The 27,455-nt window shown below is 54.4% G+C and overlaps 1 protein-coding gene across 1 annotated transcript; it reads left to right on the forward strand.

Moving 5' to 3' along the window:
- Positions 1-26,401, forward strand: WIPI2 (WD repeat domain, phosphoinositide interacting 2). The gene is made up of 12 exons (XM_037137936.2): positions 1-267; positions 6,699-6,781; positions 15,339-15,508; positions 16,908-17,004; positions 17,616-17,713; positions 17,939-18,031; positions 20,407-20,477; positions 22,812-22,919; positions 23,696-23,860; positions 24,398-24,505; positions 25,237-25,334; positions 26,101-26,401. Exons 1-12 carry the CDS (start codon positions 194-196, stop codon positions 26,211-26,213), a joined length of 1,278 nt encoding a protein of 425 aa, XP_036993831.1. The 5' UTR covers positions 1-193; the 3' UTR covers positions 26,214-26,401.
- The last annotated feature ends 1,054 nt before the right edge of the window (positions 26,402-27,455 follow it).

The following is a 27,455-nucleotide window of genomic DNA, read 5'->3' on the forward strand; positions in this document are numbered from 1 at the left end:
CAGGCGCGCAGGGCACCCCCGGCTCCAGAGCATAAACAAGAGCGGGGACGGGATGAGGCGGCGATTGATCCACAGGCAGCGAGCTGCGGCGACTCAGGTGGCGAGCGGGGCCGGGCCCCGACCCTGAGCGCACGCGACCCCTGTCCCGCGCGCGAGTCCCTGGCCGGGTCCACCCGCCCGCCGCGCGCCCACCATGAACCTGGCGAGTCAGAGCGGAGAGGCCGGCGCCGGCCAGCTGCTCTTCGCCAACTTCAACCAGGACGTCACGTAAGACCCGGGCCGGGGCGGAGGGCCGGGGCCGGGAGGGGCGCGGCTGGGGGCCGGGGAGGGCGGGCGCGTCCCCGCGGTGGGCCCCAGGCATAGCGGCGGGGACGCCCTCCTCGGGGACCCTTCGGGCTCTGCCCTGGAGCGGCGAGCTCTGGGCAGGAAGAGTGATGGGTGGTGAGACGAAGGGGGTATTCGCCCACCGACTGGAAGGCTTGTGCTCTCTGGACCCCATGTCTCACAAAGTTGGGCCGCGCATCGTGGCCTGACCTGTTGCCTCGCCGCCTCTGCCCGAGGTGGGAGTGGGTTCCTTCCTCGTGTCCCGCCCGCCCCGTTCTGCCCCATTTTTCCCCCTCTTCAGGCCCGTCTCCTGGTCTTCTCCTCATCCTAGGGTCCCTTTCCCTGCTTTTATTTCATTTCCTTCATGTCTTGCTGTTCTCTTTGGCAGGAAAGTTTGATGTTCTCCCCCAACAAGAAACAAAACTCAGCAATAATCCTGGCCTGCGACCCGGGGAGAAACTGAACCAAGGGGGGTGTGACAGAATTACCTGCGGAGTCTGGGCCCCTCGGGGAGTGGGCCAGGCCGTTCCTGGGGCCGGCACATGGATAGGGAACGCCCTTGTCCAAACCCACATGGGTCTGAAGCCTGTGCCTCAAAGGCGTGTAGGTGGCCTCTCGGTGGCCTGTGAGGATAGTTCTGAGGATAGTTCCCCGATGAGGCCTGGGGAGCAGGAAGGATGAGTTGTGGGCCTGGAAGGCAGGAGAGCCATCTTGGGGAGTGAGTAAGAGGAAGTGATGCAATGAGGGGAGTGGGTCACTGGCTGGCAGAGGAGTTGGTTGAGTGGTTACTAGTTGAGTGTAATTGGCAAGGTAGAAAACGAGAATTTTTTTTAATTAAAACTGTTGATAGGCCAAACGTTAAGTGACAGAGGATGACTTGACTTTGGGTGGTGGGCACACAATGCAATATACAAGGTCGTGTGTCTTAGAAATGTGTGCACTTGAAACCTATATGACCCTATTAACCAATGTTGCTCCAGAAATGTAACTTAAAAAACAAATTAAGTGAACAAGAAAAGCAAACTTGATTGTAGACAGGCCAGCCCCCAGGTCAGTGGCATGCAGCAGGGCACAGTGGCACCTTCTGCAGACAACCCCTCGGTGGGCTGTGTTGAGGGTTGGAAGGCGGCAGGTTACCCACTCCACCCACAGGTGAGGAAGCCCACCTTCTGACAGGTTCCTGGGTCTCGGGCTGCTGGGCCCGGCTGCGGGAGCAGGGCTGGCGTCTGTACCCTGCGTTCTCCTTTTTCTCTGCTACACATATTACTCTACCTGCAGCGTAGGGGTTTGAGGGGATTTAGGGGGAGTGAATTTGAAAATCAGACCATCACAATCTGTAAAGGTGAAATCAACCAAATATAGTGGTCTATGTGAACAGAGCCGATGCCACAAAAAAAAACAACAAAACATTTTGGACAGTCTGTCGCAGGTGGTAGTCACTGGGATAGATTGTATTATGTTAGTCAGTGTGGGGAGTGGGACCTTTCAGACCATCTTCGACTTAGTTTTAAGCCCTTAATACTTTGAGATCAGTAAGAAATGATAGCTTGATAGGTTTATGTCTCAAATAAATTAGAGATTTCCAAAACATTTCTTATCATTCTGTCAGGTTTTCACTCCCCATCGTTTATTGAAAGGAAACGAAGTGAAATGACTGAGCATTCTCTTTGTTATTTCAGTTGGGCACCAAGTTCCCTGCCTAGTACGTCCTGAGCAGGTAGCTTGGTTCCTTAGAGTGTCGTCCCAATATGCCAAGGTTGCAGGTTCGATGCTCCATCAGGGTACATGTAAGAGTCGAGCAATGAAGGCGTATATAAGTGGAACACTCTGTTCCACTTCCAATAAATAAGTGGAGGGCATAAATAATCGATGTCTCTCTTCTCCACTTCCTCTCTCTTAAAAAATCAATTTTTTAAATTCCTATATAATAGAAGAATGTTACTCTGGCCTGAAAAAAGGCCTTTTCACAATCGGAGATCCTGTACTTCCTGACCCCCTGGGAGTCATGAAGTTGTTAGTTCAAGAGAAGATTTCCATTTTATCATTTTAACTTGCCAGAGAGCCCTTGGTGTGGCATGAACCCAGTTGTAAGGAGCAGCAAGTTAGACCTTGCAGACGTGTATTGATTGAAACAACGGTGATTGCTTTCAGATCAAAGAAACACTGAATTTCTGGGGAACAGCTGTGCAGTTTGCACCTTTCCCTCCCTGCCCACCTCCAGAATTTACTGTAATGGAGGAACGTGAGTTGTTGTGAGACGGAAGACCGTCTGGGCCCCACACCCCCGTGTCTCTCCAGCCGGCCCGGGAGCCATTTCCCTCTGCAGCAGGCACACGTTTGTCTGTAGTGCTTAACACGGGCCGCTTGCGGCCTGGCGAACAGCCTTCCTCTCATCTCGCACTCGTGATGGTTCCAATGCCGTGGTACTTTTCCCCAGGATTCTGGTCCTAGAAGTGTAAATAAGGCTTATTTCCTTTTGGGTTTGTTTCGTTTTGTGCTCTTACCTAGACAGAGGCACGAAGAACAGCTCGTCTCCGTCACCTTGCTCGTACCCAGTCAGTTCCAAGCCTAGTTTCTGAAAGCAACACTTTGGAAGGTTTGTGTTGGAGGGATTTGTGGCTTTTGGAATTGAAGGTAACAGACCAAAGTGGCAGAGTATCACGTGAGTTTCAAATGGAAATGTCAGGGATTGACTTTGTCCGGCGGACACCATTCATCTGTGGGAAGCATCTGTTTGAAGCTACAAGACTAAAAGGGATGCACTGAAGAAAGAATCTCCCTTTCCAAGGCTTCCATTCGTGGAACTGTGTTGGGAGTATCCAGGAAAGTCACAGTATGGAGACGAGAAGCAGGCACTTGTCCAGATGGAGGGCTTTCTTCAGCCAGGTTTCTCCCAGGTTGCAGCTGTTATTCTGGATGTAGGCCACTTTTGTCCACCTCGTTCTCATCAGCAAATTGAGGAACTTAGAAGTAGATAGTTTTTAAGGACCCTTCACCCTTGAAGATGTACGGACACATTTGCGGAGGGCAGTGACTGACGAGGCTGTTGTCCAACAGCAGAGGCCAGTGGAAGGGGGACCGGTGAGCCGTCAGGACTTGGTGTGACCCCCTGGACACATGATACGTGTTGGGGAGAAGTTATGGTGACGCCCCGTCTCTGGAGTGGGTCCTGGTGGACAGTGGTAAGCAGCGTTATGGGAGGAGGATCAGAGAAGGTTTTGGAGGAGAGGATGGGCTGTGCCTTGGAAATCCCACTGGATGACGGCTGGCAGGAAGGGCCCGGGTGGCAGCGAACGTGTGCAATGGGGCTGCAGGGCCCGCCGGCTGGATTCCTCTCCGTGGGTGTGGACCGTCTCCACTGAACCCTAAAACCTCTAACCTCTGAACAGAGAAGATCGAGGGCAAGCCCATGCGGACTGCCCTTGGAACGAGGGCAGAGCAGAGAAGGAGGAGTTACATTCGGTGACAGACTTGCCATTTTGGTGGGCCAGACCCAAGCACTTGTTTTGCCCCCTTCCAAACACCAACACAGAGTAAAAGGGCGTGTGAGAGACTTACACCCACGGGGTGGGGAGGAGGCAGGCACTGCAACAAAATTTGGAAGCTGGCACGTGGCAAAGGAAAGTGGATGCGAATCACTGGCGAGGAAAGCAGAGGGCCAGCCTAGTCGACCCCGCCGCGTCTCCAGAGGGCTTAGGGCGCGGTGGAGGAAGTGGGCGGGGGGGCCCAGACTGTGTCTCAGAAGCAGTCACTCTGTCCTCGGCCTGTCCCAGGGGCACAGCAGGCTTCTGGATGTCGACGCCAGACTCAGTTGAGGGCAGGAGTGTAGTGGTGGCGTGAGGGGGGAAGTGACCAGATCCTTTTATTTGTTGTGGCTTGTTAGTCTCTCCCTTTGTCAAATGAGTGTGTCAAACATACTCATTATGTCATGTTAAAAACGCCACAAGCACATTTATCGGGAGTAAGATTGGTTTGGGGGGAATGTCAGATTTACCTGTTACTGTTCCTCTCCCCTCAGTGTGCCATTCTAGGGTCAGGTGAATCCTGAGGGATTAATTACTAAAAGCAGAATCTCCCAACAGGGGTGTGGGAACGTAGTCATTGGTATTCGAGCTGAAAAACATCAAACCTATTGACATGTAATGTCATCACCCCTTAAAACTGTCTCCCTTGGTTGATAATACATTACTGTACCTCACATACCTACCAGGGAGCAGTTGGACTATTCTTGTTTACATCTCTCTCTGATTGGGGCACACAGTTGTTTGGGGAACCATGCAGCGAGCGTTCTCGCTGGGGTGTGTCACACCCCAGATCGAGCCCTGACGTCTGGACGGGGCCGAGCCCTGATGTGTGATCAGAGGGCCCAGTTCGAACACATTCTGCCTGTTTGGGGCCCATCTGAGAACTAGATACATCAGGGGTTAGGTTCTCGTTGGTCACAGCTCACTAGATCACCCGAGGAAGAGGTTTATTTCAGATACAGTACTAATAAGCTCGGTGACTTGGTTTCTCAGTCAACAAGAAGTTAGGGAGAGGAGGGCTGTTCACAATGGCAGGGTCACAAGGAAAAGTGACAGCCGTCCACAAAGGCAGAACTCAGTGCCGCAGGGCACCATCTGGCGTGGGCACTCAGGCCCTGAACGCTGCCCTGCGGTCTGAGAGGGGTGTGGGTGGGCTGTGGGTTTCACTCGGAGTCTGGGGGGAAGTCAGGGCTGCATGGCCCCTTGCGTCAAGAACACAGGAAAACGTGTAATGCAAGAACGACTTTTTTCCTGATCAGAAAGGGTGGGGAAAGGTTTTGCTGCTGAAGATAGTAACCCCTAGTTAACTGCAGAACGTTTTCCTAAATACCAGTTTCCCGAAAGTTGTGGAGAACCTGAGAGTTTGTTTTCTTTTTAGTCTTCTTGGTTATTCTTGTATTTTATTGGTTTCTTTATTACTTTTCAAAATATTTACAGGTAACAATGACTTTGTTGATGTCATTAATTCAATATAGTGAAGTATTTTTGCAAAGTGATAAAAGCTTATAGAAAGTTTTATTTATATTTACAAGATAAGCCAATTGCAATTTAAAATTTTAAGGCTACTTACAGTGGCTCTGTTCTTGAAACACAGTTGACCCTTGAACCACACAGATTTGAACTGCACTGCCCACTTAGATGTGGAGGTTTTTCAGCACAGGAAACACAGCCGCCCTCTGTGTCCCTGGGTTCCCATCTACACCATTTTTATGTAAGGGGCTGGAGCATCGTGGGTTTGGTGCCTGTACAGGTCCTGGGACCAATCCCCTCCCCCCCCTCATACCAAGGGACAGCTGGGTTTGGGGGGAGTCAAAAACTGTACACAGGTTTTTGCCTGTGTGGGGAGGGGAGCCCCAATCCCTACAATGTTCAGGGTTAACTATTTCTTCTGTACGTGTGTGAAAGAGGGGTTGGGAATCCCAGGTTTTTAGCAGATGAAACACTTGTGGAATGAAATGCCAGTCTTCATTTTCTCTGTCTTCTGGTTCATCTTCTGTCTCCACCTGTTCTCACATTCTCCCAGGCGCTATGCTAGATCCACAGGTGATCCCAGGGTCTGACTCTGCATGACCCGCACTAGCTGTCCGTCCTGTTTCCGAAGGCTGTGCTCTCTTACTCCCTGGTCAGTCGTGGTCTGAGGGGCAAGTGCTCCGTTTAGGGCCGAAGCTCTGCTGTGGAGGGATCTGGGGAGCGCTCGGGGCCCTCTGAGCCTCCCAGCAGAAGCTCAGTGTCGGGGTGGGATGGCACGTGCCGACCTTCCTGGCAAGGGTCTGCAGCTGGAGCCCTTGCTTCTTCCTTCCGGGCCAGCTGTGTGGTCTTCCGATTCCAGATCCTTGGTTAGCACTTGGGCCCGTTTCTGGTCCATGGCTCAGCTATACAGAAGTGACTGAGCTGCATTTGCTGCAGCTGCACGGAGATGCTGAGATGCTGGCCTGCTGGCCTGTTCCCGGGCTGTACAGACTTGTTTAACTAGAACATCAGCTCCCTGAACTCGCACTCTCCCTGGCCTGTGCATGCGTGTCAGGTCGCCCGAGAAGCTCCACTTGTTTGAGGGGATTGTTAACTTAGAGCTGGTTATTTATTACTTGCCCAACATGCCTTTAAAGTTTCATGTTTTAAGTAAGAGTGTTATCTATCTCTTTTATTGACCTTCACCTTTTCCTGGCTGTGGGGCATGTCATCTTTCTTTGCCACCTTCCTCTTTCCCACTCAGCCACCACTCACCCAAACAAACTACATGAAATTGTATGCTAATGTTTGGTACAGATGATGGTTACTCCTTGAGCTAGTTTGTGCATTATCATTGTCTATACGTATCAGCTCTTATTTCTGAATTTGGCTTTTTTGCAGGTCCCTAGCTGTTGGTAGTAAGTCCGGTTATAAATTTTTCTCCCTTTCTTCTGTGGATAAGCTGGAACAGATCTATGAATGCAGTAAGTGTTTGCTTTATTTTTTCCCCCTCTTAAAACAGACAAGTTGAACTTGAATTGATACGCATTCTTAAATTCAGACACTGGTTAAAATCCAGGTGCCCCTAGCCAGTTCTCTTATTCCACCTTAGTCCACCAAGAAGTGGCCCCCTGGGAACAGTTTGTGCGTGTCCCCAGATCTTTTCTGTTAATTTGCATACTTATAAATGTACATAGAGAAACATTTGTGGGTTGTTTTTTCAATGCAAGGTATCATATTATGTTTTATTCTGTTATTTCTACCCATTTTCAATGCCATTTAAACCTATCAGGTTTCTGTCATACAGGACTTCCAGAAAGTTGGAAATTTTACAGTCCCCATAGAGACGATTTCTTTCCGTTGTTCTGGTATTTGAGCAGCCGACATGTCAGAGGCAATATGGAGGGGTAGGTGCGCTGTGGGCTTTGACTTCTCCCCGGTCACCATGTCACTTGCCACTTCTCCTCCAGGCCCACGTGGCTTTGGTTTGCTCTCACGTGTGTGCAGCCACACCTGCTGACCACGCAGGTGCAGGCTGGACCCATGCCCCCCCCCCCCTCGGTAAGTCAGAGGAGAGCTTAACACACTTCCCACATGCACAGCGTGTTTTCAGTGCTGAGGCGTCTCGTGTTCGTTCTTGGTTTAGTCGTTTTGTGAATGTTGATTGAGGACCCACTGTGTGCCAGCCCTGTTTTGTTGGTGGCGATGGTGGTAGTGACAGAGTTCCTCCTCTCGTGACACATTTAAACAGAGGGAGACAAAAACCAAGCAGATGTTTCTGTGTGATGTTAGGCGAGGGACACAAAGACGAGCAAACACAAATACCACCCCTGTTATATAAGATGGAGACACGGGGCGGGGGGGTCGATTCTTTGTGTCGGTTGCTTGAAACTGTGGCAGTCTCGTGGTCCCCCCGGAGGGCAGGGGCTGCCCAGGCTGGGTCACAGGCCCTGGCCTACTCCCAGGTAAGCCCTCAGGTGCCCTTCATCTGCATCAGCAGAGTGTGTCTGACTTTCCCCTTCTTCGATGCTGCCCCCCGAAGGCAAGCACCCCGGCCCTTTATCGGGAGACGGCGGGGAAGCAGAATCCCCCCAGTCAGTGTCTGCCTCCTGCTTCCTGCCCGCTGCCTCCGGTTTTGTTTCTCCCATCCTCAGACTGGCCTCCTTGCGAGATCTCCCACAAAAGCCCTCGTTCTGACGAATAGCCGGAAGACGGGGCCTGGGTGGTAAAAGAGCCGTGTGTGCGTGTGCTTGCTCATCCCCGTGGGCAGCGGTGTTTCTGGAACTCCCTGGCCGGCTGCCTTCTCGGGACCCCACGCAGGCCTGCTCCCTGCAGGGGTTTCCTCGGAGAAGGGTGCTCCCTGTCTCAGAAAAGGATTCCGTCCGGCTTTCACATGACTGAGCCCTTACTGAATCTAATCCAAATGAGGGTCCGGGTTGTGCTACTAACTTGTTGCTATAGTGACAAGTCATCTGTTTTCAGATCCACAGAATTTCCTCCCAGTTTGGAGACCCGGAGCTGAGAACAGGTGTAAGAACACCTGGTCTTCACTCCTCCTCCATTGAAGTGGTTTAATGACGAATCTGTTTCCTTGAAATTTGTTTACTGGTTTTTGGCACCTTGTTTTGAAGATGTTTTTAATGGAACAAAATGTATTGTCGAAAGAGTGGGTATTTACCGATCAACATGGTGATTTCTTTGGTCTTCTTTGGTGCACTTGGCCCTTAAGAAATAACTAATGGCCCTGGCTGGTGTAGCTCAATGGATTGAGCGCGGGCCTGCAAACCAGAGGATCGCAGTTTGATTCCTAGTCAGGGCACATGCCTGGGTTGCAGTCCAGTTCCCAGCAGGGGACACATGAGAGGCAAGTATACGTTGATATTTCTCTCCCTATCTCCTTCCCTTCCCCTCTAAAGACAAATAAATAAAATCTTTAAGAAAAGAAAAAGGAAGAGATTAAAAGCACATTGAATTTTTAAAAATACTTAAAAAAAATAAACAACTAATGGTCACCCTGGCTGATGCAGCTCAGTGGATTGAGCACTGACCTGCAAAACAAAGGGTTGCAGGTTCGATTCCCAGTCAGGGCATATGCCTGAGTTGCAGGCTAGGTCCCCAGTAGGGGGCACACAGAGGCAACCACACACTGATGTTTCTCTCCCTCCCCCCTCTCCAAAAAATAAATAAAATCTTTTTAAAAAATAGGTAATGGAATGGATGTAGGAGTTTTTGAGAGTTAATGCTTTAAACTAAAGCTATTAAATTCTTTTAGTCCTAGAACTTGATCCACTTTTCCGCTTTTGCACACTTTTATTGAGCTAGAGAAAAGATAATTCTCTTAGAAAACAGATTAGCTGCTGAGTCAAGATTGTTTTCTGTCATTTTTCTACAGATAGACCCAGACCAAAGAACAGTACTAGATCCCTCAAAATTTAGCCCAGGCCCAGCGTCGGCTTGTTCTTCATGACTCTTGGCCATCACCCTAAAATCAGGTCTTTGCTCTCAGCCCACATTGCTGCCATAGAAAGGAGGAGCCAGAGCGGGGTTTGGGGAAAAGAAAGCAAGGCTGCCGGCTGCTTGTTCTCCTGTTCTGTGTCTAAACAAGAAAACCTTTGCCCAGCAGCAGTGGAAGTTGTTTTGGGGTCTTGGTGTGGTTTTTGTTTACTATTTGTATTGTAATTTCAGGCGTAAAAAAAGATATTGCAGGAGCTCCCGTTTGCTCTGCCCGGCGTCTGGCCGTTTGTGGGTGCCCGTGTGCCTTCCTCTGCTTGGCCTCTGTATGCAGATCCCTGCCCCTCTTCCCCGAAACACCACTGCGTGACATCCCACACTGCTAGGCAACATAGAGGATGTAGATTTTTCTTTCATTTGTGAAATGTCTGAGCTTAGAAGGAGAGGTTGGCTTTTCAGGTTCTAAATTGTGTGTCCTTGCATTTTACGGGTTTCTGAGCTGGGAAAACACACCTCACTAAGCACTCAGTTCTGACACTAAGCACATGCAGACGGTTCCTTACCGCAGCAGAAGTGACCAGAGGCTGCTTCCTGATAGACTTGCCCCCAGAGACACGTCGCTCCTCTTATTGAGAGAACCAGCATCACCTTTACAGGCCGTCACGTCCTCACAAGGGTTTGAGAAGCGGTGCTTTCCGACGTGGTTCTGAGTGGACAGGCCGGGCTCCAGTTGGACTGTGAGCTTCGGTGAGATTTGTGGGAGCAGCTCTGCAGGGGAGACACTACGGTGGCCTCTCTGCTGAAATCTGTTGTAATGGAGATCGGGCTCTCGACACGCGTGTCTCTAGAGCCCCAGGCCCCGGCAGCCTGTGTGCATACTTGGCACCGTGTCCCGTAACAGCCACCCTCAGTGACCACAGACAGGCGGCCTGGTCTCCCTGCTCTCATCCGACTGCCCCGCCCTCAGCCCCCAGCCTGGTTCACCTGCCCGCCATTCTACCGGAGGGCCCGGGCTGGGGACGTGGGCTCTGGGCATGTTCGTGTGTTGTAGGTTCCCTTGGGGGAGGTGTGATGGGAAGACGAGGAAGAGCTTCCAGAGACAGAGTAGTAGGGACATAAGGAACCTGCCCGGCGTGGAAGGGGAGTGGAAGGGGTGTGCTGGTCTGTGGAGGTGCGTTCTGAAGAGGCCGGGCACCCGGAGCCAGTTGGACCTGCGGGGCTCTGGTGCCCCCCTCTGTGTCGTTACTTCCTGAGTAGTGACAAAAACGTGTCAGTTCTGGGTGGCAATGGCCTGGGCCTTTTTCTGGTTCTCTGCTCCTTTGGAAATCCAATGAAACTTACAGGTGTCTCCCCAAGAAAGCCCACTAGCCCTTGTTGGTTCTGGCAGTGTGGGAGGCCCAGCGGGGGGGGGGGGGTCCCCTGGGTTTTTGAGATGCCATTCAAATGCTATAAAAACCACCTGGTTTAAGTGTGCAGTTCAGTGGGTTTTAGTGTGTTTTCTAAGTACTGCCTACCGTAATCTACTTTTAAAACGTTTTTATCATTTACCCAAAGAAACCCTGGGTCCTGAGCAGTCACTCCCTATGTCCCGCCGCGCCACCGCCCCCCCCCCCCCCCAGGCACTAATCTGCCTTCTGCCTCCATAGATTTGCTGCTCTGGGCCCTTCAGGTGGGTGGGGTCACACCCGCCTGGCCCCTTAGACTTGGAGTGTTGTCAGGGCCACGGTGCAGGAGTGTGGGCCAGCACTCCTTTCTTTTTATTGCTCAGCAGGGCTGCACTGTTTGGACGGGCCACACCTCATTGGTGGACCCTCGGGTGGTGTCCACTTTCCGACCCTTGTGAGTCCTGCTGCTGTGAGCCCCGTGTGGTGTGTTACCGTGTCTCGGGCAGGCAGCTAACCGGAAGGAGTATGGCTGCCGGGCAGGGTCTCGGCTGGGCCTGCGAGCCCAGCAGTGAGGAGGAGAGTGTGTGGTGTGCGAGTAGGTATTTTACAGCTGCCAGGTCAAGTCTGCTTACCACCGGTGTTTGTATCAGCATTGGGAGACCCGCCCCTCCCTTCCTGCACTCAGGCACCCCCAGACATTTAACACGTGGGCGGTGAGTCTGAGAGAAGAAATGTGTTGTCTTTTTACATTTCTTAAATCATAACTGAAGTGAACTCTACTGCTTTTTTTTTAACTGCTTGTTTCTTTCCTTTGCCTGCTTTTCTGTTGGATTATTTGTTTCTTCCTGACTTAAAGCCAATTAGCCATTTGCCTGTGGGTTGCAGGTGTCTCTTCTGGCCTGCTGTTCGCTTTTTGACCTCGTTCATGGTCCTCGTTCATGGTCTTCGTCTGTTGTTCTGAGGTCTGGAGTCTTCGCACGTGCAAACGTGTTTGTCTCCTCTCGTAAGGCTTCCGAGGGCACTGGTAAGGCATGTCCTGCCCCAGGGCGGCATGGGACAGTCTCCTGTGTCCCCTTGTAGGTTGTAGGTCCTCGGGGTGTTAACACAGATGCCTACCCCCCCCCCCCCGATGTGCTGTCACTCTCTGACTGGAAAGTGTGTTTTCCTGCATGCTCGTTTATGTAGAGGGCTTCCTGATGTGTTTGCAGGTGACGAGGCAGGGCGATGACCTTCTTTGAAGCTTCAGAGAAGAAAATAGGTGACGCTGTAGTCAGACAGTTAGTGTTTGCTCAGTGCAGGTGACAGGCAGGTGGTCCTTTCAGGGGACTCTCGCCATGCAGACACCTCTGCTGCCTCCACACACGCCTGTGTCTATAAAATTCTGAAAGAGCGCTCATCTGCTTTGTTTCTCTTCATTAAAATTTCCAGAAAAAAGTTTTCAGACTTAACCAGTGGATGGGAAAGTGCACCCGCACCTTGTCCATCGGTCTGTTGCTTCCCATCTGGGGCTCGGTGCTGTAGGGTTTTTCTTTTGGCATAATATTTACATATAATGGAGTACACAGGTGTTTTCTTTTTTAAGATTTCATTTATTTACTTTTAGAGAGGGGAAGGGAGGGAGAAAGAGGGAGAGAAACAACGATTTTTGCCTCATGGCCTCAACTGGGGACCTGGCCCACAACCTAGGCATGTGCCCTGACTGGGAATCGAACCAGTGGCCTTTTGGTTTGCAGGCTGGCACTCGGCCCACTGAGCCACACCTCCTAGGGTGGAATAGACAGATCTTGAGTAACATCTGTGAGTCTGGATAGATGGCATGCATCTGTGCAACCTGAACTTCCATCAAGGTTTACCATCACTCCAGAGAGTTCCCTCGTACCTCCTCAAACCAGTCCCGGCTCCCTCCCACCCCAGGAGGCAGTGTTCCTGGTCTTCGCTAGTGGAGGTTAAGTGGCCTGTGAATGCAGCGTGTGCTCTCGCACGGGGTCTTTCAGGTTAACGTTTCCGGGACTTGTCCCTGCTGTTGCGCGTCTCCACCGCCCCTTGAACAGCGTGGGCTTGAGCCATTCCAGTCCACGTACACACAGATTCCGTGGGCTAGACACCTGTGCCGTCTTCCACCTGCCGGCGCAGGGGCCAGCTGGGTGTGGCCATCTGTGCCATCTCACGGGGGCTTGAGCGTCTGAGGATGCCGGTGACCACGGGGGTCCTGGAACCAATCCCCTGCAGTTATCAAAGGTAATTAATTAATTAAGTTTTGGGAGTCAGAGCACGCACTTGGACTTTGTACTCCAAGGGGGATCGGTGCCCCTAACCACCCCACCCCGTTTGTTCAAGGGTCAACCATGTGTGGTTCAGTGACAGCTGGTCCATCCCCTGATCCGTGGCTCGTCCCAGTTTTCGCTGTGATGAATGAAGCTGTGGGAACAGTCTCGCCCCACTCCTTTTGTGGACTTCCATGTCTTTAACTGGAGTAAATATCTACGCACAGAACGTGTGATTCGTCTTATAGGGACCACCAGGGTCTCTCCTAAGTGGCTGCCCTGTTTCACATCCCCTCCGGTGCTACATGCCAGTCTGGTGCTCTGTCCCCTCCCCAGTGATGGTGTCATCAGGCTGTTCAGTGCTGACCATCCTGTGTGCGCATGACGGTCTCGTCATGGCTCTGATCCGAATGTCCCCACTGACTGATGCTGTCAGGCATTTTTGTCGGCCAGTTGTGTGTCTTCTGTGAAATGTCTATTCAGGTACTTTGTCCCTTTTCAGATTTGGTGGTTTGTCTTTTGTCACTGAGTTGTCAGAGTCCCTTAGGTATTCAGGACTAGTCCTGGTCAGACAATGCCTTGTGAGCAATTTCCTGTCTGCGGCTTGTCTTGTCTTTTCAGCAGACATGCTGAGTTTTCATGAAGTCTGATTTACAAGGGTTTTTTTTTTCATTTATGATTCCTGCTTTCTGTGTCCTTTCTGAGAAACGTTTGCCTGCTGTCAAGTCTCGAAGACACTGTCCACTTGAATCACAGGGTTTTCTTCAGCAGCGTTGCCATTCCAGCCCCTCTGCTTGTTGGGTGACGCAGCTCGAAGTGGTGCGGCGCACTGTGTGCGGCGGCGTTGGGGCCAGTTTTGCCCTGATGGACTCCTAGACAGCCATTTGCCGACGAGATTTTGCTCCCTTCATTGAATTGCTTTGGCGCTTAAAACAGCTCTTTAAGTGTGGGTTTCTCTCTGCTCCTCATCTTTTCCAGTGATCGTTTTAAAGTTAGCTTTGGATATTCTAGATCCTCTGGCTAGTTGATTTCTTTTTTTTTTTTTTTTTTAAGGTTATCTGTCTTTTAGAGGGGAAGGGAGGGAGAAGGAGAGAGAGAAACATCAATGTGTGCTTACCTCTTGCATGCCCTCTACTGGGGACCTGACCTACAACCCAGGCTTGTGCCCTGACTGGGAACTGAACCAGCGACCCTTTGGTTTGCAGGTCGGCGCAATCCACCGAGCTACACCAGCCAGCTGGCTGGCTGGCTAATTTTAAAATCAGTTATTGTCAGTGAAAATGTCTGCTGGGATTATGCTTGGGACGGCATTGACGTAGAGACCCAATTACAGAGCACCACCAAATGAAGGGGCGCTGAAAACAGCCAGCACCGCTGTCCTTCCGCAGCTCAGGCAGACGGGCTGCGGGCGGAGGCGGTCCAGACCCTCGGTCTGGGGTCCTCTTACATCCCAGAGTTCTCTTTGTGTCTTGATCTGAACTTACCCTGGGGTAATAAGGAGAGATGGGGGGCAGGCAGTCGGTGGGGGGGTGAAGTAGTATCTGTGGAGGATCCACTATACCTGCCACTTGCTGTGTAAGATGCTGTCTCCACATCTCGATTCATTCGGTCTTCTGGGTAGGGGAAGTCCCCTCTCTAACAGGGAGCAGGGACCTAAGGGGGACAGAGAGCTGACTCTGGGCCGCATTAGCCGTTCCTTCCTGAGGGACTGTAGAGTAGCTGTCATCTCATTTCACGGATGAGGAGAGCAAGACTTAGGAAGTTATTCAAAGACTATTTGGGGGCCTCCTGCACGGCAGGGACTGTTGTAAGGGCCAGGGAGACAGCTGTGAGTAGGAAATGTGGCCTGTCCTCACGGAGCTCACAGTCCAGACCGTGTCCAGAGCTCCCACGGGGCAGATACACGGGTGATAACAGCTGACCGCCAGGGAGGCGGTGACCAGGGTGGTGTGAGACAGGACCTGGTGAGAGGACCTCACCCTTGGACAGAGCGTGTGAGGCCTCTGCAGAGGCGGCATCTGAGTGCAAAGCAGCCTTCCTCCATCGGGGCGCGGGGCCCGCCTGGCCCTGCCACCAGACGCCCATTGGGTGGCCCTGCAGTGTTTTCTCTTCTTTTGTGCAGTTCTTTTTTTTAAAGGATTTTGTTTATTTTTAGAGAGAGGGGAGGAGAGGGAGAGAAGCACTGATATGTGACAGATACATCGGCTGGGTGCCTCGTGTTCACCCCACCACCACCACCCGCCTGGGGACCGGGCCTGCAGCCCAGGCCTGTGCCCTGCCTGGGAACCGGCGCCCTCTTGGTTTGCAGGCCGGCGTTCAACCCACTGAGCCACCCCAGCCGGGCATTGGTTATTTCCATAATCATCGCTTAGACCCATGTTTGCATGTGGGAGCAGATTGTGCCTATTGGTGTGGATACAGAGATATTTCTTCTATTGCAGCGGACACCGAAGACGTGTGCATCGTAGAAAGGTTGTTCTCCAGCAGCTTGGTGGCCATCGTCAGCCTCAAAGCTCCTAGGAAGCTAAAAGTTTGCCACTTTAAGAAAGGAACGGAGATCTGCAACTACAGCTACTCCAACACCATCCTGGCCGTGAAGTTGAACAGGCAGGTGAGTGACCATCTCCTTTGAGTTGGTCATGATTCTGCTGTCAGGCATGCATCAGGCGCATGTCCGGGTTTTCACGGTGACTTAGGCTGGTGCTGCCACCCCGGAGCCTCCTGCAGTGTCTCTGGGGCAGAGCCTTCAGCCTCCAGCTGTGCCACCCTGCCTCAACTTGGCTTTCTTCCCTCCCATCCTGGCGAATGCCTTGCTTTCTGCCACGGGGTTTGACGCATCCTCCCAAAGGCCTGTGCGACTGTACGGCAGGTCCTCGAACTGCGTGGCAGCGTGGTGACTGGAGGAGCTGCCGTGGGGCTCGCCTGTCTCTGCCAGCCGGCCTGGGGTGCAGCTGGCCTTCTTACCCCGGTTCCGCGTGAAGGCATGGTTTCTAAGACTCGACGATGTAGGACAAGCTGTGTCCACGTACTCGGCCTCAGGGTTGAATCATAGTTCATTTAGCCTCTTATTTTGAACTGTTAATTCTTTAAGTCGATATGTTTACCACTTCTTAATATCGTCCCCAAAACTCACAAGAGTTTGGGGTGCAAACGGGTGACGGGCACTGGAGCTCATTTCACGCAACTGTCATGGCTGTGCTCATGCGTGACACACGGCACTTCCTTCAGCCCTTCCACGAGCTCTGTTTGCAGCACAGGCCGAGGTAACAGTTGGCGTAAGCCATGTAGGACGCAGCTAGCGGATCCTGAAATGCGGTGACTGTGAGGTCACGGCGGGGGGCCTGCTGACTTGGCTGGAACTGGGAATTGGTCTAGGAACTGAAAAGGCTGAAGTGGGAAGTTATAAGGCATAGCCTCTTGAACCTCTTTTAAATGTAAAATGCTCGTGTGCGTTCTGGTCACAGCTGGTGTTGAGCCCTGGAGGCACCATCCATCTCGGAACGCAGCAGGCACACAGTCGCCTGCAAAGCCATCTGGGCACGGGACGTGTCTTTACACTTGTAAGAAGTTCCTAGGCTTTTACCTTCATCTTGCCACGCCTAATTCAGCGCCAGGTTTTTAATGACCAGACCCACCCACACCACTCCATCTCAACTCCGTGAGGGGTGGGGGAGGGGGCGAGAGACCAGCAAAACTAAACACGCTTTTTCTCAGCAGTAGTTGTTCATTTTCTGTGACATAGAGCCAAATCGTGTCACTAGATGTCTTAGCACAGGTGGCAGAAATCGTTACAGGACAGGCACCCTGGCTCCGGACGGCACCTTACCGGTGCGCAGGGAACAGGGTGCTGGGGGGAGCCGCCCGGGCGTGCCAGCGTCCTCTGCGTGAGTGTCCGGGCTGCACGGTGTTCTGGAAGGAACGCAGAGCGTCACAATCCAAGAGTGCACTGGGTGAGATCAGGAGTGGGTGGAGCTTCGGCTTGCGCTTCATGTCTGGTGTCTCTGTTCCAGAGGCTCATAGTGTGCCTGGAGGAGTCCCTGTACATACACAACATCCGGGACATGAAGGTGCTGCACACCATCAGGGAGACTCCCCCGAACCCAGCAGGTGAGCGAACCGTGAGAGGAGCGCCCTGGTTTTCTGAGTCTGTTTAAAGGAAGCCAGGGCTTGGCCCTGGCCGGTGTAGCTCAGTGGACTGAGCGCGGGCCTGCAAACCAAAAGAGCGCAGTTCGATTCCCAGTCAGGGCACATGCCTGGGTTGCAGGCCAGTTCCCAGCAGGGGATGCACCAGAAGCAACCATACACTGATATTTCTCGCCTCTCCTTCTCTTCCCTTCTAAAGATAAAATAAAATTTTTAAAAAAAGAAAAAGAAGAAAACAAAAAGGAAGCCAGGGCTGAGGGGTTTACTTCTCTCTGGAGGTCCCATGGGCAGATTTAAAATGGCTTGACCTTAAACCAAGCTCCCTCCTTTCTGACGCTGGTCTTGTGACCATATCAGTCAGTGATTTGCTCAGCTTCCACTTTGAGGTCACTGGTCACTTGCAACCAGGAAGCCTCTCATCTGCTTTAGAACCTGCTTCAGCAGAGGTGGGACCCGAACCCCAGTAACTGGAGCCCTGACTTCTGCACTCTTCGCTAAGTAGATGCTCTGTGGCGTCTGTCACTGCAGAGGCGCCCTCAGACCCTAACCCTGCCCTGTGCTCCATGTGTCCCCAGGCCTCTGTGCCCTGTCCATCAACAACGACAACTGCTACCTGGCCTACCCTGGCAGCGCCACCATTGGAGAAGTGCAGGTCTTCGACACCATTAACCTGGTGAGGCTCTGTGGTGCTCCGAGATCTCGGAGCGCGCCCGCGCCACCAGTGAGGCCAGTGAGGCCTCTGGTGTCTGTGGCGTGAGCAGTTCCGCCCGCCAGCCCCTCACCAGTGCAGTGCTCACCCCTCCGTCATCTCCCCCAGGGCAAGGGCCGGGAGGGACGGGGAGAATGCCAGACACCTCGGGATGGGGTGGAGTTGCGTTTGACCGGTTCTCCCTTCCAGAGAGCTGCCAACATGATCCCGGCTCACGACAGTCCTTTAGCCGCGCTGGCTTTCGACTCCAGCGGAACCAAGCTCGCCACTGCTTCTGAGAAGGTAAGAGAGCTGGCCCCGTGGAGAGCTGGTCCCGCGGTCTCAGCAGACTCCCGTGCCGCTCACACAGGACACCCGCAGAACCTCTGTATCTGCCCGTGTGCAGAGCAGCGCAGGGAGCGGGCCGGGCGCTCCCTGATGGGCTGAAGGGCTCGGCACATGCTGGGGTGCAGGGAGGAGGCAGAGGGGTGAGCGGCGTGACCGAGCAGCGAGGTGGGCCTGCCCAGAGCCATCTCCTTCCTTTTCCGTCTGTTTAGCAAGCTGCGGCTGTGTCACATGTGTGATCCGCTGCCTCTCTCCACTCCGCATCATACCGCATTTTCTGAGTTAAAAACACTCTTGGTCGCTGTAAAGTATTCTGCTGTGATTACTTACACTTCATTCTTTTGGGACATTTATATTTGTTGTATTTAAAATATATATACCAGGATAATGTGCTAATACATAAACGTGCTAACATTTAGACTGCAGGTAGTAGTGCACCTGAGTCCTACGTAAGTCTTTCGTGTGCCTCTCTGATTAGGGAGCAGAACCTCTGGGTCCAAAGGACGTGGCCCGTCTGCACGGAGACAGGGTGCAGTCCTGGCGGTCCCTCCCGTGGGAGCCTCTGCTCGCAGCCTCCCAGACACTGGGGTCCTCGCTCCCTCCCTGACCGGGACCACGGCCTCCGTTCCCTGTGTGTTCCTCTCTGTCTCTTCTTGGGGGTCTCGTTCGGTCTCCCTGCCGTTCTCTCTTGGGAGCACTGGGACCTGCTCCTCACTCACTCGCAGCCTAATGTCACTTAGATGCTGCCGCACTGAGGGCCTGAAGTAGCCTCCTGTCCAGAGTCACCAGCCAACCAGATAGGACATGGGGCGGGACGTCGGCCCCCTGCCCCAGTGTCCCTGCTGGGTTTGTGTCCTGGACTCCCCCACCTGGCCTGCACAGCATGCACGGGTCACTTACGTCAGGGATCAGTCTGGACCCTTATATTCGTCACCTCATTTGACCCCTAGTCAAGGTGAATGAGTCTCCTATTTCCTGTGGAGGAAATGAGGTGATTTGCCCCGGGGTCAGCCAGGTGGGTAGAAGCAGAGGGATTAAACTCCAAGTGGACTTCGAGTTCGAACGCTGGGCTGGGTTGTCACCGTGTCACCTTGTCTCCTTTTCCCTGGGGAGCTTGGAAACAAATGGCCATGAGGTTCTGTCACCCCTTGATTAATCGAGTTCTGTTTTTATGTTTGTATTAGGTCTTAGGAAGGCACTAAAGCACGTTACACAATTTCAAGGCCAGCAAAAATAGAACAGTGTCTTCTGGGCTATTAAAAGTAAACTCCTGGTTTGTGTTTAAACAGAATCCTCAGCTTCGTGGGGTTAGACCAAAGGGGCCTTCCCGGCCCTGCTGTGAGCTTGGTATGGCCACCCCGGCTGTGTGGCTTTCGCCTGCCTTCAGGCTGCGACCCACAACTGTCCTTCCTCAGTGTCACTGTCACTCGGGAGCGCCGTTAGACGTAAAGGCACAGAGCTCTAAACAAATATAGAAGCTTGGGCTACAAAAGGCAGAATTTTGCGGTGGTTGTTTTTGCATGTGAATTCACTATTTTTTCCTCTGATTCTCGAGAATTACAAACTCAGTAGTGTCCTTTCTACCGGAGGGAACCGCTGTCTTTCCAAGGGCGATGCTCTTAGTGACCTGCAGCTGGGTCTGTGGGTAGCGTGGTAGCTTGTAAGACTTTCTCTACGGCCTTGGTGGTGGAAGCACCATTCGGTTTCACTTCCGGGGCAGGTCTCTCTCTCTCTCTGACTCTCCCAGATGTCCACATCCTGTCTGCCTACCCCAGGCTCGTGCGTGTTTCAGGAGGTGGGGGGGTAGAGCGTGGCAGGAAAATAGCCGTCCTCACAGTTCCTGTCCAAGCAGGGAGCTGCTGGAGCTCACCACTCACTCGTATTTCCTTTTGTCCTGGGAGTTTTCTTAACGCAGGCCTCACCGTCGTGCAGGTTCGGACAGGCCTGTCTAAGCAGTTAAGGAGTTTCCAGCTCACCGGTTCCCTCAGTCAGTAACTCAGAGTGGTGAGAAGGGACGTCAGTGGGATCTTGAGGCTCTCCAGGCCCTCAGTTAGGGAGTACTTTCCAACGTGGGATACACTCCTAAAGGGTTTGTTTTTAGTAGTTTAAACTAAAGCTAGTCTCTTCCACATCCGACTTCAGGCCGTCAGTGTTTAGAATGAACAGTTCGTTCGCGGTGAGGAGGGGTGTCCTGTGCCCGTGACTGAAAGCGAGATGGCGGCTGTGCGGAGCGCCCACACCTGCGCCACGTGGTCCATGTCCAGACTTGCAGGAAAGGAAGTGTGATTTCACTCAGCTAACATCCTGTTTCCTCTTGTTTTTCCCTGTCACAGGGGACCGTGATTAGGGTGTTCTCCATCCCAGAGGGACAGAAACTCTTCGAGTTCCGGAGAGGAGTTAAGAGGTAAAGTACGCAAATCTCCCAAGTGGCATGTGTGGCTTCTCTTCAGATCTTAGTTCTGTGTCCTTCGTGACCAACGAGTGGGGCGTGAGCCCCGGGTGTCCAGGTAAACAGGCGTCTTCAAGCCCAGCTCTGCAGTCAGGGGAGGTGAGAGACACTTTTTACAGCCCGCTGGGTTTTGTTTGCCCGTCATCCTGCCTGCGTGCAGTGACGGCCAGATGGGGGAGCGGAGGAGCCCGCGGAGCCCGGCCCTGGGCCACATGCCGCCCTCAGCCAGCTCTGGCGGCCGAGGACTCCAGCCTGTTCAGCAGGCTCCGTCCTTACTCTCTGCTCTGGAAACTGTGACTGCCCCCCCCCCCCCACCAGAAGGCTTGGCTCTTGTCTGTCTTTTCTTTTTGTGAGATTTTACTTATTTATCTTTAGAGAGGGGAAGGGAGGGAGAGAAACATCTACAAGCAAGAGATGCACCAGTCAATTGCCTCTTGTATGCCCTGAGGGCCTGGGCTCAATCTGAGCTCCACCCTGTGGACTGAAAGGACACAGGCCTGGGTTGCAAGCCAGGTCCCCAGTTGGGGGCATGCGAGAGGCAACCAGTCTGTGTGTCTTTTGCACACGGACGTTTCTCTCCCTTTCTCCCTCCTTATCCTTCTAAAAAACAAACGCACGTGCACTGTAAGTCTCCGCGTGGAGCTCCCCGCCCGCACCGTCCGTCGCAGATCTCGCTGGGCTGGACTTAGCGTCCCCTCCTCCCGTGACCTGCCAGGGAAGGGGGGCCGTCCGGGTGCTCCTGGGCCCTCCACCTCAGGACTCACAGGAGAGATGAGGACCCGGACTTCAAATCCCTGGGCCCTGCTGTAGCCGGTGACCCTGCTTGGCAGTGTTTGACCTCTGGAGCTTGGGCCCCATCCAGATCAGTTATCTGGTGGAGCCCAGCCCCCCAAGGTCAGGAGCTGGGCCAGGAAATGACGTAGAACTTGCTGTGTGGGTCGGTTCCAGCATCTCATGCCCGTCCCTCCGTGGCACCTCGCCCTGTACTGCCATTGCTCGCTCTCGGAGGCGTGGGTCCCACAGGTCGTCGGTGAGCTTTAATGTCCCATCTCCAGAGCTTGTCGCCCCCGCCTGTCCTTCTCTTCCCCTTCCTTCTTGCTTGTCCCTGCGCCACACTCTCCGCTCTTCCTCGGCTTCTCCTGCTCTGTTCCCCTCTTGTCTCATCTCTGCCGGGGGCCCTCCTTGCCCCTGCAGCCACACGCCCTCCTGAACCATGTCACGTGCCTGTAGCCCAGGCTGCGGCGTTTCCTGGGGTGCCTGGCACCACCTGCCCTGTCTGCTCACGCACCTTACCTTGGTAAACCATTGCCACTGACCATAATCTGGTGCCAAGCCAGAAGGACTCCGGGAGACCCAGCACTGGCTCTCTCCCTCACATCATGCACCCGCTGCGGCCACAGGGGTGTCAGCTCTCCCAGGGTTGTCCCACCCACTCCCAAGGTCTCCCCTTTTCCATGTCCCATCCCATCTTCCTCCTCCTGCCCTGTTCACATCACCCCTGACCTCACGCTCACTCATCTGTGCTGTGGGCCCGTCGGTCACTCCGACTGGCCCCGCTGCTCCTCGAGGACCCTGTCGCTGCCTCCTTTTGCCGGTAGGGCTAACTCCAGACTCCTCGGCTGGCATCCCAGCCTCTGCCCTTCATCCCAGGGCTGTCTCCTTCCCGCCCTGTCACTCCCAGTCCCGGCTGCACCAGTCTGTCCCTCGGAGCAGGAGCCCCGTCTCCACCGAGGTCTTGCATGTGCTGCCTCCTGTGCTTGGGCTGTCACGTTGGCGATCTGGACGACTCCCAGACCCTTCCAGGCAGCGTCACGGGTCCCCCGGGGCCCTTCCCCGCCCTGCAGCGGAAGCAGCCCCTCTGCCTCTGCAGCACCTTCCCCTCGGTCGTTAAACACTGTCTCACTGGCAGCCGGCGGGCGAGGCCAGGACTGCAAGGAAACGGGGTTTGCTCACTTTTGGATTTTTCCGGTGATTTTCACCACATACCGTAGAGACTTAGTGTGTTGAGTACTGAAAGTTTTGCTCTGTTAAACATCAAGGTTGCCAGTCTGCACTCTATGCACTAGGAGGCGCTGTAATGTGAATTGAAGAGAATTGGTGGTTTGAGAGCCTAAGAGTGGCTCTTGCCTGGTGCTGCCTTTGAGACCTTCTCAGGGAGCTTTTTGAGCAGGGGAGGAGGGAGAAAGCCCCGCAGACCCAAGGGGGGCTGCCAGGGGGCCTCTCCCCTCGGGGGCGTCGGCCAGAAGCCCCCAGGCGGCCGTGCAGCCCAGGCCTCCTCTCGCCCTGCAGGTGCGTGAGCATCTGCTCCCTGGCCTTCAGCATGGACGGCATGTTCCTCTCCGCCTCCAGCAACACCGAGACCGTGCACATCTTCAAACTCGAGACCGTGAAGGAAAAGTGAGTTGGGAAGATTGGATTGTTTAAAAACAGGAGAGCAGTTTGTCCAGCTTACACCAACTGGGCAGAGATGTGTACGCAGACACGCCCCACCTCCCTGTTTCTGCCACGGAGACCCTTCCCTGGCCCTGCGTGAACGACGCCCAGTCCACGCTCGGCAGTAGGGGGCCTTGTCCCCGTCGGGCGGCCTCGTGTGTCCTCCGGTCAGGGCAGACGCCCACCTCCAGGCACGCCCCTTCGGCACGTCTGCGTACGCTGCCCATGGGCGGGTGTTCTGTCCGGAGCAGTTGGTTTACATCACATATCACTGCGTGGACGTGCACAGCCAATGGGGTGCTGCTTACACTTTCTCCTCAAGTTCAAGCACATCCCACTGGGACCATAGGTATCGTTTACATTCTGTCTCATTCCAAGGAGCATGTACGATAACTCGGATATAAGTACAAGACAGCAATCCCAAAAATGGGCTGTGGGAAAAGAACAACTCGAGATTTGCGCTCCTAAGGTTTTTAGAGACTTCTGTTAAAAACGTCCAGTGGTGGATCATGAGTTTGGCCCTGTATGTCCTCACATTTCCACAAGTTCTTTTCTGTCCCCTGTCGTGGCCACGAGGAGGGACACAGGTCTTGCAGAGACGTGTTTTCTGCGCGCCCCTTTCTCCTGAGGGGGTGGGAGGGTTCTCCTCCAGGCTTTGGGGCCGGCCTGACGCGTCTCTGTGGGTGGCACGCAGTGGCTCTCGGGGAGCAGCCACACACCTGCGACTGCCCCCCTTCCAGACCCCAGGAGGAGCCCACCACCTGGACCGGCTACTTCGGGAAGGTGCTCATGGCTTCCACCAGCTACTTGCCGTCCCAAGTGACAGAGATGTTCAACCAGGGCAGAGCCTTTGCCACAGTCCGCCTGCCCTTCTGTGGTCACAAGAACATCTGCGCCCTAGCCACGTGAGTAGGGGCGGGAAGCCCCGCCCCCTCGCCCTGGCGAGGACTGGAGACCCAGAGATGGGGAGTGGCGGGGGCCAGTGACCATTCTTGTGGCCTGAGAGCAATCTGCACACCAGGCCTGGTGGTCGAGCGGAGGCTGATGTGGCGCACAGGGAGCCGCGGGCGTGCACGCTTTCTCCACGGCGCTCACTTCAGTGGTGCCCGCTCTGCCTGTGTCTGCTGAGCACCTACAGAGTATGGGCGGGATAGAGTCTGATGCTGCCAAGCCAGAGCGGTGGGGGCGCCCCTCACCCCCAGGCCACAGGGCCAGCCAGGGACAGAGTGCCGGGGCCTGGGCCCCACGTGGGCGCTGAGTGTAACTGAAAGCTGGGGGGGGGCGGATAGCGCCTCTCTGTGAGGCCGTGAATCTTACAGGGCAAGTCTAGTAGGTCCGGGGACCGAGAGACGGTGACCTGGCCGCGCCAGAGGTGAGGCTGCACCTTTGCCAAGAATCTGAAAGCCGTGCTCCTGGAATGCAGCTGCTTTTTTTCCCACCAGAATTCAGAAGATCCCCCGCTTGCTGGTGGGAGCTGCCGACGGGTACTTGTACATGTACAACCTGGACCCACAGGAGGGGGGCGAGTGCACCCTCATGAAGCAGCACAAGTAAGTTGGCCTCCCGGCTGCTGCCACCTCAGGTCTCTCTGTGCCATCCGGCTGCTGTTGGCACCTGTGTGTTGACTTCCTCGGAAGCCCGCTGGCTAGCGACACACGTGTACGGTCCGGTGTGGCAGTGCCAGCCGGGAGCTTCGCCTCCCAGACAGACCCCTGTGTGGCACAGACGCCCACGTTCCCACTCCCACCTGCCAGGGACCCCATGCAGTTCCCGGGCAGACACGGGTGCACCTGCCTTCCAGGGCGGGGTCAGGCCTCCCTAGGGGTGGGCTGTGCTGGACTGAGCGTGTCATGAGGAAGGGGGGTCACGTGCCGTCAGCCGCGGCTCAGGGCACAGATTTGGGAGCTCAGTGTCTCCCAGTGGGTAGGGTCTGCCGGTGGGTAGGTCCTCTCTTTGCGAGGAGGATTAATAGTTGTCAGCTGGGAAGTGGTGCGGTTTGATGTTCTGCGTTTGCTTTTTTTGTTTTTTTAATCCAACAACAACAGTATTGTGATACCCTGGGGCGGAACTGGGGCACGTGTTTTATAGCAAATTCTATTTATGATCATTAGTCTCAAATGATGTGAGATTGTTTCACCAGGAATAAGTTTTTCATTAGACTCTCCACATAAAAGTTCAAGTGAACAGATACACAGTCGCTGTAGTGACCAATGCACACAAGTCCTGGCGAGTGACCCTTGCCCCGCGACGTCCTCACTGGTGTTTGCTCCGTCTTCACCAGGTTGGATGGCAGTATGGAGACCACCAATGAAATCTTAGACTCCGCCTCGAACGACTGCCCTCTCGTAGCGCAGACCTACAGCACGGCTGTCGCCAAAGGTACTCACGCGCCCGCCTCTCCGACCAGACTGGGTGAGGGCTGTGACAGGAGGCCGGGCGACCATCGTGCCGGGACCGCCCACGCCTCTCCTGCTCCGTGCGTTTTCCCCCAGTCAGTGAGGCCAGTGGTTGTCACTGGGTGGTTCTGGGCCTCCAAAGGCCGAATCCATTCTCTTTCTCCTTGAAGAAAAGCAGACACGGCTAAGGTTGCTGTGGGTGCATGTAACGTGTGCCCCGGCTCTCCACCTGTCTGTGGGCCCACAAGCTTGCAGCGGAGCCCTCGGGCCCGGGGCCCCGGGAGGAGGGTGAGCTGAGGACGGGCAGCGGCTGCACGTGGGGCCTCTCGCAGGCGTCGGTGTGCAGACCCAGCCGCAGCTGTTCATCTCCTGTGAGCTGTCTCCCCAGAGAAGCTGCTTGCCCTCACAGGGCGGCCCCGTAGCCTCGCTTGCAGGGGAGAGTGCCCCTGCTCGCCGCTCCTCTTTGGTGGAGTGCCTTCCAGCTGGAGGGGCACTGCGGTCTCATGTCCTGTGTTTGAGCCCCTTACATAACCAGTCTGAGACGTGCCCACCAGGAGATGAACAGTTTGCCCGTGTGCTCTGCTGACATCTCTTTGAAAGTTAAGAATTTTGGAAAAGAGATGACTACATCTTGAGCTGCCTAAGGCTGCAAAAAGCTTGTTAGTCGGGAGAAAGAAAAACTCAGGCTGTGTGGGCCACTGTGCATTAGCGCTCTCGTGGGCCCCCGAGCCGACTGCTTCTCTTTGCAGGCCGCGCGGACGAGCCAGGGGCGGTGGGCGGCGTGCGGCTGGAGGAGGAAGCCCGCGCCCTGCGGCTGGAGGAGGACAGCGAGCACCCGCCCATGGTTCTCCGGACGGACTGAGCCGGGCCCGCGAGCCCGGACCCCAAGCAAGGACACAGGCTGACAGGATGTTGTGTTGAGCTGCTATGAACCGTGACCGGAGCTGGGGGAGAGGACGGCAGAGACTTGACAGACGGACACGGTCGTAGCTGTAGTCCGCCCCATAACGTCCAAATACATGGTTTTCACTTCAGTGGCTTTTAACCCTGCTATGAGTTTTGGCTCTTCGTTCGTTTTCTCTTTTTGCCAAAATTAACTGTTTGGTGAGGCCCTCAAAGTCTCCTTGCTTTGCATGCGTTAATGTGCCAAGCCAGCCTGGGACAGCTAGCTGAGGCATACGTGCAGAGCAGGCTGCTCCTCAGGGCCCTGGGGCCGGTGGACGGCGGCTTTGGGGGCCCCCCTGAGGCCCCCTCCTGGACCACAGCCCCCGCTTTATTTTGTTAATTAAATTCTTTCCAAGTTGGACTCTTGGGATTTCTTCCACAGCTGGCCTCTGGTTCTGACCTTGTTTTCCATGTGGACATGGGCCACGAGGCACCTTCTGCTCCAGAAACTGTCTTCCCCAGCAGCATGTGGACCTGAGGCGCACTGGGTGGCGGGGGTCCCCGGGTCATCAATTAATCTGGTTTCTGCTGTCACCCTTCTGCCGAATACCTGTATGTGTATGTGCTTTGTTTTTGTTTTGTTTTGTTTTAGGAAAGCTGGTAGCTGTTTATACATCCCCACGTAGCACAGAGTTAAAGTGTGGTGGTCCCAGCTTGTTCTCGGACCCCGGGGCCCTCACCCGGGTCAGGAGCAGCCGAGATGGAGACGCACGGCAGGAGTGTGCTGAGCGCACCTCCTCCAAGGGGGTCTGTGCCTTTTCCGTTTCAACCCCACAGAGCCGGTCGGCAAAGCAGTGAGAGGTTCTGGGCAAGAGCTCCAGGCTCCGCCCAGCCTCCCCTTCATTGTTACGGAACATAAACCTCAGATAACCTCAAACTCTGTGTTCCAAACCAAGACACGCAAGTAGCATTAATGGCACGAAGAATTGTCCCAGCTTCTTAGGGATAGGGCAGTTCAGGGTCGAGGGAGAGGGCTGGCCTCGCCCTCCCTCCTTCATCAGGGTTGGGGCGAGCAGGGGTGGAGGAGTCTGGGCGTCTTCAGGGTGTGTCTGTACCACGGGTGTAGCAGTGGGGCAGCTCAGAGAGGACAGAGGCCGGGGACTTGGCCCGACGGACCACCCACTGGTCCGTCGTGCCTCGGGTCCAGCGCAAAGTGCCT

The sequence above is a fragment of the Artibeus jamaicensis genome, unplaced genomic scaffold (assembly GCF_021234435.1).
Source record: "Artibeus jamaicensis isolate MK-2021 breed Jamaican fruit bat unplaced genomic scaffold, CSHL_Jam_final scaffold_3151, whole genome shotgun sequence".
In the NCBI taxonomy this organism is placed as follows: Eukaryota; Metazoa; Chordata; class Mammalia; order Chiroptera; family Phyllostomidae; genus Artibeus; species Artibeus jamaicensis.

What these genes read in the sequence shown, in the direction of transcription:
- WIPI2 (XM_037137936.2), top strand. Translation starts at nt 194, where the DNA reads ATGAACCTGGCGAGTCAGAGCGGAGAGGCCGGCGCCGGCCAGCTGCTC. An exon ending in TTCCGGAGAGGAGTTAAGAG is followed by an intron (nt 20,478 to 22,811) that starts GTAAAGTACGCA and finishes CTCGCCCTGCAG; the next exon opens with GTGCGTGAGCATCTGCTCCC. An exon ending in CAGCACGGCTGTCGCCAAAG is followed by an intron (nt 25,335 to 26,100) that starts GTACTCACGCGC and finishes TTCTCTTTGCAG; the next exon opens with GCCGCGCGGACGAGCCAGGG.